Source organism: Neofelis nebulosa, chromosome 14, assembly GCF_028018385.1.
Source record: "Neofelis nebulosa isolate mNeoNeb1 chromosome 14, mNeoNeb1.pri, whole genome shotgun sequence".
In the NCBI taxonomy this organism is placed as follows: domain Eukaryota; kingdom Metazoa; phylum Chordata; class Mammalia; order Carnivora; family Felidae; genus Neofelis; species Neofelis nebulosa.
In genome coordinates, this window is record NC_080795.1 from 73,744,247 (window position 1) to 73,762,822 (window position 18,576).

The 18,576-nt window shown below is 49.2% G+C and overlaps 1 protein-coding gene across 1 annotated transcript in view; it reads right to left on the reverse strand.

The window, feature by feature from the left end:
• Positions 1 to 2,173: 2,173 nt before the first annotated feature.
• HHLA1 (HHLA1 neighbor of OC90) overlaps positions 2,174 to 18,576 on the reverse strand; it is a 35,730-nt gene continuing 19,327 nt past the window's right edge. The window contains exons 12-16 of the mRNA XM_058699099.1: positions 15,979 to 16,047; positions 15,566 to 15,640; positions 10,218 to 10,374; positions 5,538 to 5,620; positions 2,174 to 4,356 (exon numbers count right to left, since the gene is read on the reverse strand). Of these exons, the coding sequence (XP_058555082.1) occupies positions 4,313 to 4,356; positions 5,538 to 5,620; positions 10,218 to 10,374; positions 15,566 to 15,640; positions 15,979 to 16,047 (428 nt within the window). The 3' untranslated portion in view covers positions 2,174 to 4,312. The remainder of the gene's footprint in view (positions 4,357 to 5,537; positions 5,621 to 10,217; positions 10,375 to 15,565; positions 15,641 to 15,978; positions 16,048 to 18,576) is intronic.

Here is an 18,576-nt window from a genome sequence, read left to right on the forward strand (position 1 = left end):
GTCATCCTTCTCTCTCCCTCCCTCCTCCTTCCCTCCCTCCCACCCTGTTCGGCTCCCTACCCCTCAGGGGAAAGGGGGTGCGTACCTCGAAGGTCCCACTTAGAAGCAGCTGGATGAACGATGCTCGACTTTGAACAAGATGGAGACCGAGTCCTTTATACCCCAAGGGAAGACCCTTAGTCACGTGATCCCTCCTCCCCCCCACTCCTCATGGGGAGAGGACAGCTTTTCAAGCAGGTTGGCAGGTGGGAGGCCTCTGAGGGGGAGGGGGACATCATAACGCTATGCCTTGGAGCAGGTGAGGCTCCATATTAAGAGGCCCGTCTTGAGCCCCAGAGGAGAACCAGGCTGTAATCAGAGAACAATAGCTGCCCTGTTCCACACCCCTACCTCACCTCCAAGGCCTGGGGGCCCAGGGATTGTGTCTCGGGGTCATCAGGGGGACTCTAGGGGATGAAAGGCTGATGAAAGTCACATGGGCTCTCCTGACAAAGAAGGGCAGGCTTTGTCTGGTCTAGTGAATTCCCCAGCAAGAGGATCTCTGGGGGATTCTTCTTATATGTTCCTGGCCTCAAGGCCCGGGAATTTGATGCCTCTTTCCTTAAGGGGTTTCCTGCCCCAGCTGTGGGGTGGGGTGAGATGGGGCTTGACAGTCAGACACGCTAGGATCGGGTACCAGCCCTGCCTCCTCCCTAGCAGCGGGACAGTGACCTGTCGCTGCTCGGATGCGGCTCCCGCCTGCATTTCGTGGGGAGAACCCCGCCTTGAGGAGGAAAACGAGCGTTTATCGAGCGCTGTTATGGGCCGTACGTGTTTTCATGGGATTTTTGCCCCTGTCGTTTTCACAACGGCACCACGGCAGCGGACCCCGGCGAATCCTAGGCTCAGGATGGTCACGACAGCAGGGACTCCACTTCCCAGACTGGACAGCCCATGTCGAGGCGGGGGCGTCTATCCGAGCTCACGGTGATGGGATCATTCTGGGTGGGCAGTCTAGCCGGCTGAGAGCCCTCCGAGGCGTTCCCCTGACCCTCCCTGCTGGGCTCATCCGACGATTCGATCTGGGGTCGCTGAGCCTTGGTGGAACCCACCGGAGGGCTTCTGCAGATAATTAGTTGTTCTTGTGCCTTAAAGATTTGTTTATAGATCATTAGTTGTTCAGTGTCTCATGAGCACTGACGATGAACGGAGCTGCCGCAATCCTTTCCCACCAGCACAGAAGACGCCTCATCTCTAAACTCTTAAGTCAACAGGCAGCATGGCTCAGTGCCGAAATTTCTCCCTTCCCTCCCCCTCCTCCTCCCTTCCCCCTTCCCTGTCTCCCGCCTATTTAGCTTGTATTCATGAATATGAGTTTAGCTTGGGTGTGAATGAGACAGACAGAAATGCACCTGTGCCTTTGCCTCTGGGAAGAATCCTGTTTAGTGATGTTATACGTGTAACGGATGTTACACCTGTAACTCCTTCATCAGCGGGCAGACAGTCACGGCCCCATCTTTTTTACCTCATCGGTGAACCCCTGGTGGCCACATAGGCACCAATTATTAAGAACTCTAGTGTGGCAGCACCCCCAAGGCCTCCTCGCTGCCCTAAGCATCCCCCAAATCAGGACTTATTCAGCTCGGGGGAGGGTCAAACCTCCCCTTAACCTCTAGGAGACCGTGGACTCTGGACTCAGCTCTGTTCATTTGCTCTTGGGTCGTGTTTTCCTTCTGTCATTGCCGCTGTTGTGGCAGAAGGGGTGACTCTAGAAAATTGGTCCTGTGTGGACCTCTGAGCCTTTGTCTTTACTTCAAGTTCAGATCCCTGCACGGGCCTTAGAGGTCCTTCACATGTGGGCTTTTCTAAGTTAGTCATGCTCGTGGGGCATCTGGGGGGCTCAGTCCGTTAAGTGGCCGACTCTTGATTTTGGCTCAGATCGTGATCTCACGGTTCGTGAGTTCGAGCCCTGCTGTTAGTGCGGAGCCTGCTTGGGATTCTCTCTCTCACTCTCTCTCTCTCTCTCTCTCTCTCTCTCTCTCTCTCTTTCTCTGCCTTACCCCTGCTTGCGTGCTCTCTCTCCTTCTCAAAATAAATAAATAAATAAACTTTAAATGTTTTTTTAATGTTTTATTTATTTTTGAGACAGAGAGACACAGAGTATAAGCAGGGGCGGGGCAGAGAGAGAGTGAGACACAGAATCCGAAGCAGGCTCCAGGCTCCGAGCTATCAGCACAGAGACCGACGTGGGGCTCGAACTCACGAACCGTGAGCTCATGACCTGAGCCGAAGTCGGACGCTCAACCGACTGAGCCACCCAGGCGCCCCTAAACAAACTTTAAATGATAGTCATGCTCAGTCATAATCCCCAAGATGTGGGATGGCTGGGCACCCTCCGGTTTCCCCCACAGACAAATAGCCAGGGTGTTGGGACCAAGTCTTTAGTCCCACCTTCCCTGATGATAAATTATTCTTTGGGGGAAACTCTGAGAGCCTTTCTTGGCCACAGATCCTTGATTAATAATATCAACTTTACCCATTCGAGAAGGTCTGGTCAGGTCAACCCCCACCTGATGAATCGTGCTCATTTTTTGGTTCCTATCCAGGTATGGTCCCTTTGCCCTAGGAGATTTCCCATGTCCTCCTCAGCTTTGCAAACGAGAGGGCCTTTGCAGGCCCCCAGAGTCGTGATGGCAGGTGTAGTTCATGAGCTTGGCATTTGCATAACTTTGAGGGGCTCCCAAGTGTTCCAGAGGTTAAAGCTAAATCTATTCTGCGCGTGATGAGAGGAGGGAAGTCTCTTCCCGAAGTTCAAGTTCTACCTGTCTGAGAGCCTCGTTGTGCACAGGTAGTCAGGGCAAGGGCACTCAAGTGTCTACCGATGGGGGGGGGGAAATCGTTTCTACTTGGACTGTGAATGGAGTGACTTTTCTCACCAAAGGGCCGGCATGGGTCAGAGAGGGTGGGACACCAATGCCCGGGCCGCATGTTGACATGAAAGACTGGGGCTCCGGGCACAGCAGTGAGGGAGCACGGGGTCCACACGGGCCATTGGAAAGAGCAAGTCTGCTCAGTAATGCTCTGCATGGGGACTTGGCATTCACAGGGGTGTTTGCAGCTACTGCGGCCTGGGGAGAAATTAAAAGGGACTCGAACCGATACGGGGACACCTTAGCCCGTGGGTGCCTGGGAAAGGGTTGACTCAGCAGGGCCACGGCATTGAACCCTGCATCTTCCAAAGAAAAGTCCAGCCCTGAGCAGCTCCTGGGGGTTAACCTCCGAACCCTCGCCTGACGAGAGTGTCCGTAGACCTGGAGCTTTGGGTCATGCCGGATGCTCCCAGCTAACAATACAACTTATAGCAGGGGCCTTGGGTCACGGCGTGTCGGCTTGACCTGTGGAGAGCCTGAAGACAGAGTAACTTCATGCCTCTAGGCTGACCCCCAATTAAAGCCCTGGACTCCATGGCTCGGGTGAGCTTTTCTGGTTGATGATACTCCATACGTGTCGTCGCATGGCATTGCTGGAAGGATTAAGTGCTGCCCATGCAACTTCACCGGAGAAGGCAACGGGAAGCTGATGTCTGGGCTCTCCCGGGCCCTGTCCCCTGCACCTTTTACCTTTGCTGACTCTAATCTCTAGGCTTTCGCTGTAATAAGAAGGAAATGTGAGCATAAAACCTGTTCTAGCTCTGGGAGTGCTATTAGTGAGTCACAGAACCCGAGACCCCCAAATACAGCGGGACCCACAGACGAGAAATCGACACAAGATATCAACCACAGAAAAGCCACACTTCCTCCGGGGCAAGGTTCTCATCACCTGCTCTTTAGGGGCATGGAGAATTATCGGGATCCCATGGTCAGCAAGTCTGAGTACTTGTATATACCCAAGCGTGGGTTCGTGGTGTAGAGAAATCCTATGTGACTCTCTCCAGGGTATGGGCTCCCCTTTCCTTATTTATCGTGTTGTCTTCCTAAAATCCCAAGTGTAAGTCACTCTGGGTACTGTGTCAGAGTCTCAGTGCCTGGACTCATTTGTTCCGGCTGCTGTGATACCCCTCAACCCATTTCTCCCGTCTCAGGATCTCCGTAAGCATCACGGGGGATTCTTGACCGTGGATTTAGGTTTCAGGGCAGCTCTCACACTTGGCCTTCCCCCTTCGCAGGGTTCACAGGAGAGAAAGAATTGCTGCTTCCCCAAAGAACCTCTTTCAGTTAATTGATGATCTAGCTGGAGCCTGGTGAATTTTTCACATCCAGCCAACCTGGGCCAGGGGCCAGGGTGAAGGGATGTCGTCCAGTTTATCGTTAGGTCCCATCGTCTTTTCAAGGCCTCACACGGACCGGCAGATATTCTGGAGGCATTTTTGTTTTAAGGCTGGAAGAGAAGAAGAAGAGGGAATTCAAGGTACTGAGAAAGAAGGAAACGCTACAGAGGCATAAACTCTGGTCCCACAGCGATGGCCCAGGCTCCTGGAGGACGTTGGGGGGCGAGGAAGGGTGTGACAGGGCAGTGGGCGGGGACTCAGGAGTCTGTGTCAGAGAGGTAGGACGTGGGCCAGACGCCCTGCCGGTTGGCAGCGAAGTCGAGAAGGGGACAGCTCTCCAGTCTCCACTCCCCTCCCGGTGATGGCTTCGGGTTACCCAGCTGTATCTACCTCGTGTCCCCAGTTTGCAAAAAGCTACTCTAAACTCATTAACATGTTGTTCCCTAGATGGAATATGTTGTTCGTGTGGAGATTTTCATGCGGCAAGAGCGAAAGAAGAGCTATTCGACTATAAGTAGCGACCAAGATTTCCTGCTCCCCCTGCCCACCCCCGGGTGAAGGGATTTGGACTACTGAGCCCCCCACCCCCACCCCACCCCACCTCCACCCCAGATCTTGGCTCTTGTGCTGCAGAATAAAGGCAATGCAAGTCCCATGTGGTTCCACGACTTTTAGGAGGCCAGAGTCCTTCGACTTGATGGTCCAGGTAGATGGCTAAACTGTCACCTGGGGGGACCAGAGGTGCCAGATCAGCCACTTTTGTCTGCAGGGGTGGGAGGGGAAAAAAAGCTCCCGTCGGGCCTCTCCGGGAGTAAACGGGGGCTTTGCTACCATCTAAGACCAGGAGAGGGGTGTCATACACCCTACTCGTAGCACCTCATGCTGCCTTCTTATTCTCGGATTCTTCCTACTCATTTTGCTTTGGTCAGGAATTTGAGCGTTCACATGGGGTCTCTTTTGTTTGATCTTTCTTTGTCCATTTGTGTTTGTAGCTTATATGGGAGTCAGGGAGGATGGGAAACTTGCCCGAGATCACACAGAAAGCCAGAGTGCTTGGCTGGGCTGACTCCCGCTTTGTTTTTTCTTCCCCTATACCTAATTGCAAACATCCGACAGTTAGGTGAGCAGGAATCAGAAATATCCTCCAGTCTTTCTGTCTAGAACTAACGACGACCGCCTGAGCTGCACCTGCTCTTTTTGGTCCCTAACGAAGACAGGACAATCACTGAATTCTAGAGCTCCTTGAGAGAAGGCATTTATTGCCAAGCGCCAAGGTCAAGCGTCTACTTACTGTGTGAGTGTGGCACCCTTTTCACCCTCTGACAGATGTATGTTGCATTCTTCAGAAACCAGGAATAGTATTCAAGACAGTACCTAAAGATTCCAATCAGAGTGGAAAGCAATCGTCATCCCTTGTGGCTAACGGAAGACAAGCATAATTTACAAAGTCATGGGTGCTTGGGTGGCTCAGTAGTTGAGCGTCCGACTCTTGATTTCGGCTCAGGTCCTGATCTCCCGGTTGTAAGATTGAGCCCCACTTTGGGCTCTGCACTGAGTGTGGAGCTTGCTTAGGATCTCTCTCTCTCTCTCTCTCTCTGCTCCCCCCGCTCCCTTCCCACCCCCCTCAAAAAATAAATTAAAAAAAAGTCATAGGGGCCAATTATTCACAGCAAGGAGGCCCTCTATCTTTACAGGATGTGTGTGTGTGGGGGGGGGGGGGGCAGAGGATGAGCCTGAGTGGCGGAAAAAGCTTAGACTTCGGAGTGAAGAGGCTGTATTTTTAGTCCTGGCATGTTCCCTTACTAGGACGTGTGGCTTCAGGCTGAGTATTCAATTCCGTGGGCCTCCGTGTTTCCATCTACACACGAGAGGAAACCATAGCGCCCACGCTCACCGGTTACCTCGAGGATTAAGCGAGGTAACACTTGCCCAGTTCCTGGGCAAACAGGTGCTCAGCAAACGATGGTGTTCGTTTATGTATTTGGGGGGCGAGTTGGGGCAAGAACGCAGGGCTGTTCCTGTTAACCAGGCAGCGAGTCCTTGCGAAGTAATATCCCGCCCTGGGCCGGGCCTGCAGGGATCTCTTCTCAGGGCTTCGGGGAAAGAGCGCTGGGCACATGCCTGGGGAGAAGAGCTCTCCGTGCCGCCGGCTCACCCTGGGACCCCGGGTCTTTGCTGCCCGAGCAGCTCCTCGTGGGATGCTTAAGGGGGTGCGGCCGACCAGCTTCTACTTTTCCTCCCATCGGCACCATTCTGTGAGTCCAGCAGACCCTGGGGAACAACTAACTGCTCGAGGAAAGCCGGCTGCAAAGACTCCCCGGGCTCCATCACCCTCAATTTACAGGACGCCGAGACAGGGAGGGAACTAGGGCACGGGATGAACTGATGTGCCTGAGGACGCGCTGCTCTCAAGAGACAGCGTTGGATTTGTACCCCGGTGATCCGCTTGGTACCAGAGCACAGCGCGATTCTAACGGGGCTATCCCCACTTTGCGGAAGGATGCACTGAGGCTCAGAGAGCCTAAATGACTAGCCTCCATAGCTTCTAAGTGGCAGCGCCTAAAGTTTTTTTTAACCATGTATTGAATTTATTATGTAAAAAGCTCATGCAAAACACCGAATGTCAAGAGATAAGAAGAATAAAACATCATGACGAGTCTAGAGAAAGAGAAACAAGAGTGAAAAACGAAAGAGTAAGAGCTCGTAACTCATAGAAGTGGGAAAACCCTCCAAACGCCTTCGAACTTATTAGTAATCAAACAACAGTTTTAAAGCAATCAGATACCATTTCTGATGCATAAATTAAAAAATTTAAATGATCGCATCAGTGCTGGTGAAATTGGACGCCATTCTCGGTTGGAAAGCAGTTTGGCAATAGGTACCAAAAGCTTTAAGAATATTAATTCTTTTGAATGTAAGGTCCCTTTAAAAATACTGACCGTGGGGTCCAAATATCTGGATTTAAATCCTGGCTTCTCCACTTACCAACTGTGTAAACTGAGGCGACTTAAATTAACATGCCTCAGTTTCTTCCTTTCTAAGATGAGAATAATTCTGATAGTATCCACCTTACTGGATTATGAGGATTAAATGAATCAATACTTGCGAAGTTTTTGGAATAGTGCCGGGCACCATGTGCTGTATAAGTTTGCTAAATGTGAACAGATTCAACTATTTTAACAACTTACTCCAAGAAATTGCCAGTTGAGAAAAAGCTTTATATACAAAATTATAAATTATCACTACGTATAATAGCAAAAAAAAAAAAAAAAGCTATAGTAGAGGAATGGTTACATCATTGAAAATTAAAGAAATATGTATTTATTAAAATTATGTTTATGCCTAAATTTAAACCCAGGTCTGTTTGGATTTAACCCTGCCCCTCCATATGGCACACGAAGCTACCTACTAGCTTTGAGGGCCTGGCTCTGTGGCCCTAATCCCTCCCCACCCACCTACCCCCAGTTAGCTTGACAGTGTGCAGGTGTGGCCAGATTTTCTTCTAACAGCCGCAAGTTGCTTAGAAAGCTTCCAAAACAGGGGCGCCTGGGTGGCTCAGTTGGCTAAGCATCTGACTTCGGCTCAGGTCATGAGCTCGTGCTCTGTGAGTTCGAGCCCCGCATCCGGCTCTGTGCGGACAGCTCAGAACCTGGAGCCTGCTTCAGATTCTGGGTCTCCCTTTCTCTCTCTGCCCCTCCCCCCACCTCTCAAAAATAAACATAAAAAAAGAAAGCTTCCAGAACAGAGAGAACATCAAACTACCCTGGGGATTGGGTTCAGTGTGTGGTGAATGAAGGAAGAAATGCACAGCTCAGAGCAGTAGCCGAAGCTATGGGAAGAGTGAAAACTTGTTTGCAAGAGCTTACCAGGAGCCTGAGAGAGCAAAGTCCTTCTGGAAAGGGACCTATGCCGGGGACAGTGGCCGGTCACCCTTGCTGCGGCCACATTGCATATCTCGGTGGACCTACAATGTTCCAGGCTGCCGCGTGCTATCTTTGCACCTGCTCTTTGCCTGGAGCGTCCCCTCCCATTTCCTGCCCCAGAAGCTTCTGTTGATCCCTCCATCCAGCTCTAGTCCTTAGTTACCCTGGGGCCCACAGCGCATACTGGGGATCTGCTATGGCGCTTCTCATAGTTTTGCAATTTCTCTTTGCCTGGCCGACTTCCCCACTCGAGCATGATTTTTTGATCACAGGGGCTGTGGGATTCAACAAACACACTGAGTAAAGCCAGCCTCCCACTCTGTCATTCGTAGCCTGTACTCAGGGTTTAGGAGGAGATTATAGAACAATTTACTATTAAGTTAAAATACAGGGAAAGGAAAGGATAAGCTCAGGTTCATAGATGCTTCATTTCTCTAAGTTTCAACTTAAAACTCCTCTCTGGAAACTTCTGCCTTCCTCATTTATCCTTGCACCCAGTGTTTGCTATATAGATAGTTTTTTAATGTGATTTTTCTCCAAGGGGATACGATGAATAGGTTCTGCCTCATGTGTAACTTGGTTCTGTCCCTTACTGTGTTATATATATTTTTTTAAATGTTTGTTTTTATTTTTTGAGAGAGAGTGAGAGAGACAGAGTGCGAGTGGGGGAGGAACAGAGAGAGAGGGAGACCCAGAATCTGAAGCAGGTTCCAGGCTCTGAGCTGTCAGCACAGAGCCCGACGTGGGGCTCGAACTCACCGACTGTGAGATCATGACCTGAGCCAAAGTCAGATGCTTGACTGACTCAGCCAACCAGGCATCCCTACTATGTTATATTTTGATTTGTGTTTATGACCATTGCTTTCTCTCATCTATGAGCCCCTCAGTTTCTGGGTCTATTTCTTTTTCTTGTTTATTTATTTATTTTGAGAGAGAGGGAGAGGGAGAGAGAGAGTCCCAAGCAGGCTCCAAGCTGTCCGCATGGAGCCTGATGTGGGGTTTGATATGGGACTCAAACTCATGAACCACAAGACCATGACCTGAGCCAAAGTCGGACGCTTAACCAACTGAGCCGCCCAGTGCCCCTCTGGGTCTGTTTCTTGATTCATCTCTCAATTCCTGTGGATCAGCCTAAGAGATAATTACTAGAGACTCAACTCGTGTTGTTGATTTGAAAAGCTGGTAGAAAAAAGTTCTAGCCGTGGTCTGATCCTGTAAGAAAGCATGGCTGCAATGCCTCCATGTTGCTTGCTAACGCCCTTGGGTCTATGGACCTTGCTCACCTCCCTCTCTGGGTGGAGGAAACATCCACACTGATTGAGGGATTCAAGACAAGGACACAATGAAAAGAGGCTGCAAACCAACCTGCACGGGGTTCAGAGCCAGTGGGTGATGGAGATTTGAAAAGCTGAAGGGTCATGAGCGGACTCTGAAAGTGACATTAAAGACCGGAGAGATTGGCCCCGGGCCACCGGAGCAGAAGTATTCAGCCACATTTGTTTGGTTCTGGATTTACAACCAATAAGAAACTCCAGAAGAAAGGGTAGAACGTCTGCACTCTCAAGGGCGGGAAACTGCCCGCGCCCAGAACTTCTAATATGAAACCGTGTCTGCCTTCTAAATTTCTTTTTACAGTCTTCACGTTTGGCCAGCAAATGAGTGTCAGGGATTTAGAAAGATCTGGAATGTAGATGGGCACACCCTCTGACTATTCTCTTCTGGCAGATCTCACCAGGCTGAGGCCCCCGGGGACGCCAGGACCCCACGAAGTCCTGTGAGATCATTGCACCAGGTGTGACGGAGCTCGGCTCAGCTCGACTCGACTCAACTCGGCTGCACTCGTGGTCCTGGGGACCCAGAAATGAATGAGGTTCCATGCTGGCTCGCAAGGAAGTGATGGTCTAGTAGGAGACTCACTGGAGAGTCGATTCCTTGACGTGCCCCTGTCACCTCTCTCTGCCGGGTCACCTGGTGGCCGGCAGAGCATCCACACGGCATAAGCAGCCTCTAAATACTGACTCTGGAAGGTGGCAACTGGCCCAGGTTACCTCATGGCCTCCATCCTGGGGTCTCTCTTCTGGCTCATGCAGAGGCATTGCTGGAAAAAGCGGCACAGCTCCATCAGGCAAGGGTTGAGCTTCCGGATGGCCAGGGGGAGGGGAGAGGCTGTGACGGCCCCCTCTTCGACCAGCAGCTGAGGACACCCTGGAAGATGCAACCCCAGACCGCTGAAATCAACAAGGTTTGAGCAAAAGCATCTTCTCTCTGTGCTTTAGTAAGTAGAGTCTCCCCGGATCTCAGGTGGCTCTGAGAGGGACAGGTAGGACAGTCTTGCTTCCTCAGTGCCCGGAAGAGCCGCCGTGAGAATGCACGAGACAGGTGGGAAAGGTTTCACTGAGAGCAAATATTGAAAAAGGATCTAGGGGCGCCTGGGTGGCTCAGTCGGTTGAGCTTCCGACTTCGGCACAGGTCATGATCTCACACTCCGTGAGTTCGAGCCCTGCGTCGGGCTCTGGGCTGACAGCTCAGCCCGGAGCCTGCTTTGGATTCTGCGTCTCCCTCTCACTCTGCCCCTCTCCCACTCGTGCTCTGTCTTTCTCTGCCTCTCAAAGATAAAGAAACATAATGGGAAAAAAAAGGATCTAAAGCATTAAACAGCAATGGATCAGGTGGAGGCATTTCCAGCGTGAGGGGTAGAGGATATGGTGACTCATATCAGGCAAGGGGATGGTTTGCTGGGAACTTCATAGGGAAGTGGAGAATAATTTGATGGAGCAGTGGGTATGGGGTGCGTGTGTGTGTGCGTGTGCGTGAGCGTGTGCAGGCATGGGTATATGTGTTTGGCATGGGTATGTGGGCATGACTGTGTACACGTGCATGGGTATACGTTACCAGATGATAACCGGGAGGATTAAATGAGAAAAAGATTTGTACGAAGCATGTTGCAAAGTTCCTGGCGTGGAATAAACAATAGACGGTGGCGATTATTGATTTACTAAAAATGTATTGAACATTCCCTGCATGTTGGGCAGAATAGACACAAGACATACAACACTAAATAAGAAAGGAAAAGAGGCTTCCTCTTACAGAGCTCACCTTCTAGTGATTCCAAGATTACACTAGGATATTGATAATCTTCCAACAAAGAGTCACTAGCTGCTATCAAGAAAAAGGATCTAGAACCTGGAAATAAGTTCTGGGTATTGTCCAGCAGACTCTGTGGGGATTATCTGGTTATATAAGACTGTGTGCCTTTGACTGATTTATTGAGTAGGTTTTTACCACTCTGAAGAGGTTAACTGATAGCAATGTAAATGGATTTTATGTGGTCAAGGTGCAATTGATTTTTGTCCAGTAAAAAAAAAAAAAAAGAATTTATTGCTGTAGGATATCAGTTAGCAAATTTGCTTCCAAATTCCTAGGATTGATTATAAAGATCCCTGTTCCTCAAACTCTATTGAACAAATCTTAATTTGTTAATTAATGGTTGAATAATATTTCTGACATGTGTTCATTTCTTATTTTTGTGAGTCATGTTTTTACCTTTTTGAAAATTAAAATTTAGCAGTTTTATAAATATGTATACATATATATACACACACACATATATATATATATATATACACACACATATATATATTTATTTTTATTTTTAATTCCAGTGTAGTTAACAGTGTTATATTAGTTGAAGGCATACAATATAGTAATTCAACAATTCCATATATTATTCCGTGTTCATCAAGATAAGTGTACTCTTGGGGCACCTGGGTGGCTCGGTCGATTGGGCGTCCAACTTCAGCTCAGGTCATGATCTCACGGTTTGTGAGTTCGAGCCCCGCAACGGGCTCTGTGCTCACAGCTCAGAGACTGGAGCCTGCTTCGGAGTCTGTGTCTCCGTTTCTCTCTCTGTCCCTCTCCCCTTCACACTCTGTCTGTCTGTCTCTCTCTCTCAAAAATAAATAAATGCTAAAAAAGAAGATAAGTGTACTCTTAATCCCCATCACCTATGTATCCCATCCCCCGCCCCCCGACTTCCCCTCTGGGAATCATCTGTTTGTTCTCTAGAGTTAAGAGTCTGTTTCTTGGTTTCTCTCTCCCTCTCTCTCTCTCTTTCTGGTTTTTTTCCCTTTGTTTGTTTTGATTCCTAAATTCCATATATGAGTGAAATCGTATGGTATTTGTCTTTCTTTGACTTAATTTCATTTCGCATTATACTCTCTAGCTCCATCCGTGTTGTTGCAAAGGGCGAGATTTCATTCTTTTTATGGCTGAGTGCTATTCTATTGTATATGCATACAGCATCTTCTTTATCCATTCATCTATCAGTTGTGTATTTATTAAAGTGGAGAGAGGGCTTATAATGTTTGAGAACAATTTCATTAAAAATGTAGGAAGAAAATGTATTTTGAATTTTATCCTGAGTCAATTAGAACAGTAAACCCTCCAGGGCATTTGTCAATTTTTGTAAAGATGCCATGACTTTTTGCTTTAACTTACTGAGCACGTGATATACATCGGGTACGTTCCTAAGTTCTGTACCTACATTATTTCATTTAATCCTCATGAAAGCATGTCGTGTGGGTATCAGAAGTACTATTTTATAGGAGAGGACACTGAGGGTCTGAGTGATTCTGCAGTTTGATCAGTTCTACAGCAGATAGTGACCTTGGCAAGACCTGAGTCTGGAGCCTATGCTTGTAACCACCACCCTTTACGGTCTGAACATCCTTAACGTTCCTGAGGCTCAGCATCCACATCCCTTCTCCCCTTCCCAGCATCTCCCGGGCTTCTTCATCTCAGGAAATGGCACTTTGCCGCTCAGTCGTTCAAACTTGGGAATAACGTTTGGTGACCTCCTGGTGGTCACTCTACCATCATTACATCCTCTTGATTCTGTCTCTTGAGCACCACTCGAGTCTCCTTATGCACACAACCAGCTCCTAGCTCCAGCCCCCATCATCTGTGGCTGTGGTTAGTACAAGTCTCCTCACCAGTATCCCTGCTCCTCCCCTCCCCTCTTTAGTCTCCACTCTGCAGCCAGAGAAAACTTTCTGCACACAAATCTGACCACGTCCCTTCCACTTGTCCGAGGAGAGGTCCACGCTCTTTCCATGGCCCTGGGGACCTCCCCCTTGCCAGCCTCTGCACCCTCACTCCTCATCATTCTTTCTTGTAGCATCAGAACTCCAGCCACAGGGAATTTCTCAGCCCCTGGGAAACATCGTCCTTTCCTGCCCCAGTGCCTTTGCATAAGCTGTGCCTCTGCGTAGAATGCATATTTAGAGGCAACCCTGTGCAGATGCCTCTTTCTTTTTTAAATTTTTTATGTTTATTTATTCTGAGAGAGAGAGAAAGAGACAGAGAGAGAATCCCGAGCAGGCTCCATACTTAACATATGTAGCCCCGTATGGTGCTTGAACTCACGAACCGTGAGACCATGACCTGAGCCGAGATCAAGAGTCCAGATGCTTAACCGACTGAACCACCCAGGCGCCCCAGATGCCTCTTTCTCAATCAGTGGAAACTTCTTCAACAATTCCTCCAAATGGAGCTAATCTCTCCTTCTCTGCATGCACACAGCATTTACCGCTTTTTCTCTAAAGAAACTTCTCAATCTCCCCCTCAAACTGTGATTATTTTGTACAAATGGAGCATCTTGGGAGAGATAACCTAGAAGGTTGAGATGAGCACAGGCTTTGGAATTCGACAAATCTAGGCTCAAAATAGAGTCACGTTTTATCTGTAGTGATCACCGAAATTGCCTCATGAAGATAACGCTACCTACCTTGCGGAATTATTGCAAAAAGAAAAAGTAAAAACAGGCTTAGCACGGTGCCTGGGAAACAGTAGGAGCTCAGTAAACAGTCATTGAATGGATGAATGAGTAAATCTCAAAAGACTCTGCGGCATGATTTGTGTGTGTGTGTGTGTGTGTGTGTGTGTGTGAATGGAAACAATCATTTATTGGAAGTCGTCAAACCCCTTTATTTTATACTTATATTGCTTATCAGATGGATGGTTGGATAGAAGGATAGAAACACAGAGATAGATAGATGGATGATATACAGAGCTATATAAGTAGATATAGATACAGAAAAAGATATACATACAGATAGTTTTAAATACAGTTAACTTGTTTTCTGAAACTCAGGCTGACAACTGCCCTTATCTGCTCCAATAATGTGTTTCTTTAGAACCTCTGGGGGAAAATGGCTATAATTTGGGCCGGCAGTATAATCATGGCTTTGTGTCTGAAAGGCCCATTCACCGCAGGTTGGGCGGGGGTTGGAGGCAGATCTCTGCTGTATGAAAAAAAGAGGCTGTGTCGTCCCCAGGAATTTAATAACGCTCCACTGACATATGACTGGAGAGTCCAGGAACATTCAGAAAACTAGTATAGAAAGGCGTCCAGGAGTAGGAGGGGCCTGAGGATTCAAAGCCGCTTTGAAGGACTCACTTTGTATCAATTTCTGTCGTACAGAACAGAAAGGAAGGGAGTGAGGCATCCCAAAGTGGAAAGATGCAATGCATCCCTAGACACCGAAGCCCCGGGCCTCTGTGAGGGATCTTGAAAACCCAGCCATTAAGCCCTGGACATAAGCCTCTTCGAGAATTCCATAAAAACGAGGTGTCAGAGGTGGGGAAGGCAGAGTGTCCTTTAAAATGGAACAAAAAGCAGGGCACCTGGATGGCTCAGTCAGTTGAGCGTCTGAATTCGGCTCAGGTCATGATCTCACGGTTCGTGGGTTCGAGTCCCGTGTCGGGCTCTTGTGCTGACGGCTCGGAGCCTGGAGCCTGCTTCGGATTCTGTGTCTCCCTCTCTCTCTGTCCCTCCCCGACTCACGTTCTGTCTCTCTCTCTCTCTCTCTCTCAAAAATAAAAAAAAAAAAAAACCATAAAAAATAATAACAAAATAAAATGGAACACAAGTAAATTGCACCTGGGGAATGGAGGTTGAGTTTTGGAGTCATCCTTTACCCCTTACCCCTTCTGCTGCCCCCGTGGACATCAGGCTCGTTAAAGGAACAGCCTCTGTTTGGCTAAGCGCACAGCCCCTAGCTCAATAGGCATTCACTCGATACAAGTTGATTGGATGAAGTTATGCGGAACTCTGTCGTTCCAAATCTCTTCCACACACATTATCTTAATCCAAAACCCGGGAGGGATAAAGACAGTTTTAGTGCCTGCAATGATTGTTATTATTCCTACTTCACAGTCGAGGGAGCTGAATTCCTGAAGCTGAGCGCAGGAGACCCCCTCTGCAGTAAATGGCAAAGCTAGGATTGAATCCCAGCGGTCCGAACCTACATTTATCAAACAGACCTCTTTTTGTGGCACGACACAACCTCATTGCAAACAAACAAAAGCCACAGAGCGGCGGACTGCTGGTACGTACTAGAAACCTGGTGGGGTCCCGGGGCCAGGGCTGGTTCCTCTCCAGGGGCAAATGGCCAGGCCAACGGGGCGTCACCTGCAGGGGGCGAGAATGGCCTCGCAAAAGTCAGCGTGAACTGGCCTTGGGTTATACACACAACCGAAGAATCATAGCACCTTCAGGACGAAAAGTTCTTGAAAGTTCTCTGAGGAAACTGTGGCCTAGAACGAGGGAGTGCTTTACGCAAAGCACAGGGCCATTTCATAACTTGCTTATAAGCAAGACTTATAAACCAGTTCTCCTGCCCCTTTTCCTGGGGGGACCAGTAAAATACAGTGACCAGGTCAGTCAGCCTGCAGGCGATCCTGTCCTCTTGAGCCCCTGCCCCAAAGCCACACGGTGTTGGGTTTCTCTTCCCAGATGCACGGTCTTACCTGTTTGTGGGTATCTAGGGGCTGGTGCCTTGGTTGGATTCGGGGTCTGTGTGCCAGGGGTGAAGGTTCCTGGGAGGAAATGAGAGAGGTGTAAGCTTGTGGTTTTTGTTTTTGGAATTTTTCAAAAGTTTATTTATTTTGAGAGAGACAGAGAGAGAAGGAGGGGGCAGAAAGAGACGGAATCCCAAGCAGGCTCCGTGTTGTCAGCGCCGAGCCCCATGCTGGGCTCGAACCCATGAAGCGTGAGATCATGACCTGAGCCGAGATGAAGAGCTGGACGCTTAACTGACTGACCCACCCAGGCACCCCGAGCCTGTGTTTGATCTCGGGATGCCCGATGGGGGGAAGAGGCCCTATGCCACAGGTCCTGCCCTAGTCAACGGGGTTAATCACAGCGGTTATTAAGCCAGGTACCTGGCAGGGCAGTAAGGATGCAGACCGGAGGAGGAGAGAGAACTTGCAATGGCGGCACTCCCAGGGTAGAGGAGGAAACAGGCAATGGATGGCATGGGGAAGCCGCCAATCGTGGCACGAAATGAAGAAGTGGATGGGACGGCAGTGGCGTGGCAGGGGCAGCGTCCAAGCACCGCTGCTCCTGGGCGAAGCGAACGTGCTTTTCGCTCCTCTGCGTCCGGGCACACGCTCAGTGCACGCTCAGCACATCTTCACCCTCAAGCATGGGCTCATCTCAACGATTCTTTTGATCATGCTCATAAAGTCCTGGTGCAGGGCCACCTCGGGGCATGATCCTTGCGGTCAAGATCCTGGCCCCCGGCCAACCTGATAACACAGCCTCCTGGCAGGGGGTGAGGGAGGGGGAGATTGGTCAGGGGTGAGGCTGACCCACACCTGAGCAGTGAATGGGGGGCTGGGGACGGGTGACGTCTACTCCGAGACCCAAGAAGTGCAGTGGTTAGCGAGCAGATCGGGTCCACCAGGCTCCATGGGCAGTCTTGCCATTTTCTCCAAGCAGGCCAACAGCTTTTTTGGATTTCTCTTCAATTACAGGGCTCCTACTCATCAGCTAAGCCCCTGAACCCGGAAGGCATCAACTGACGCTTGCTGCCGGGGCGTGTTTCTGTGCGGTTCTAGAAACCGAGCGGCTCTCGGCGTAACCCCAACACAGAGTTCACTAGTCTGATCGCTAGTTACAGTTGAACGAAAGGACCGCAGACTCGCAGGTGATCAGAGACGAAAGGGACCCAGGACGAGAGCAGAGGCATGCTCCGCTCTGGCGGTGTCCTGTTTGCCACTGCCCTTGGGGAAGTGCGTCTCCGGGGGCTGTGGCCATGCTGCGCTGTGGGTGCCGTGGGACCAGTTAGTAGGAGCTGCCATTGACTGGGTGGTGCCAGGGTGCTGTGTGCTGAGATCAACACCTCACCCGGGCCACCCGATCCAATCCTCACAGCCACTCTGAAAGCAGGTATCGCCTCCCCCGTTTTGAAGATGAAAAACCCAGGCCTCAGAGAGATCAAGAGAGCCGCCTAAGGACAGACAGCAACGGTGGAATCAGGGTCCCAGCCCGGCTGTGTCTGAAATAAAGACCAGAGCGCATGGCCTCGGGCCGTGCTGGATGCTGGCATCCGGCCAGCCCAAACCAAAGGCGTTAGCTTTTAGTTTTCCTGTGCAATCATGTGAGGCGCTACTCCGATTACAGCTATCAAAATTGCGTTTCCGCCTCTGTTTGTGCAATTGCGATTTCGAGCCTCAAGTCGAGACTTGGCACTTAGGCCCTTTCTTACGAAATGTAGGTAGTTTGACACACTTTTCCTGAGTGCCTGCTGTGTCTCCTGAGAACTGGAGATTAAAGACTCAGGCCCTTGAGGAGAGTGTGGCCCAGAGGGAGGAAGGGCCAGTTAATGGACACTAAACACCAACGATGAGTGTTACGACGTAGGGACTCTGGTGAGCGTGGGTGGAGGGCCTTGGGCTGCAGGTTCCAGAGGATGTGATTTCAAAAACAAATACAATAAAACTTATGTATTTGGTTAGAGGAGTAGAAAATGTAGAAAATTCATGTCAGTGGAGTGAAAAAAAATTAAAATCATAGCTACTTCCCGGTTATAGTCAAGGTTAATATGTGGTGAAGTTTTTTCAGTCTTATTTTGTTCTATGTTCTATTTTCTGTGTATATTTATTACACACCCATAAAAACAAATACACGTAGAAATATAGAGTTGGGATCACATTTGACAATTTTTCTCTTGCTTTTGTTAGAACTCAGGCTTTCCTGATAGTAAAAATGATTACGTATTAATGTATATACAATTATATTTGTGTACATAATTAATGAACATGCTACGTTACATTGCATATACAGCTTGTATATGTAATTAATGTAGTAACATTAATACCTAATAATACTCCACCAAAAAGGCAGTCGCATTCTCTGGAGTGAACAATGTTGGCTTTTACTGGTCACATGTTTCGTGGACAGTGAAACCCAGGGAAAAGAAGACATTGGAATGTGGGCACATAAAAGAGAGAGGATGTGGGAGATTCCTGTGAAGAAGGAGTTTTCATTCATTCATTCATTCGCTCACTCATCCAAGATGGGAAGAAAAGGGTTGGGGTAAAGAGAAGGAAGAGAGGGTTCAC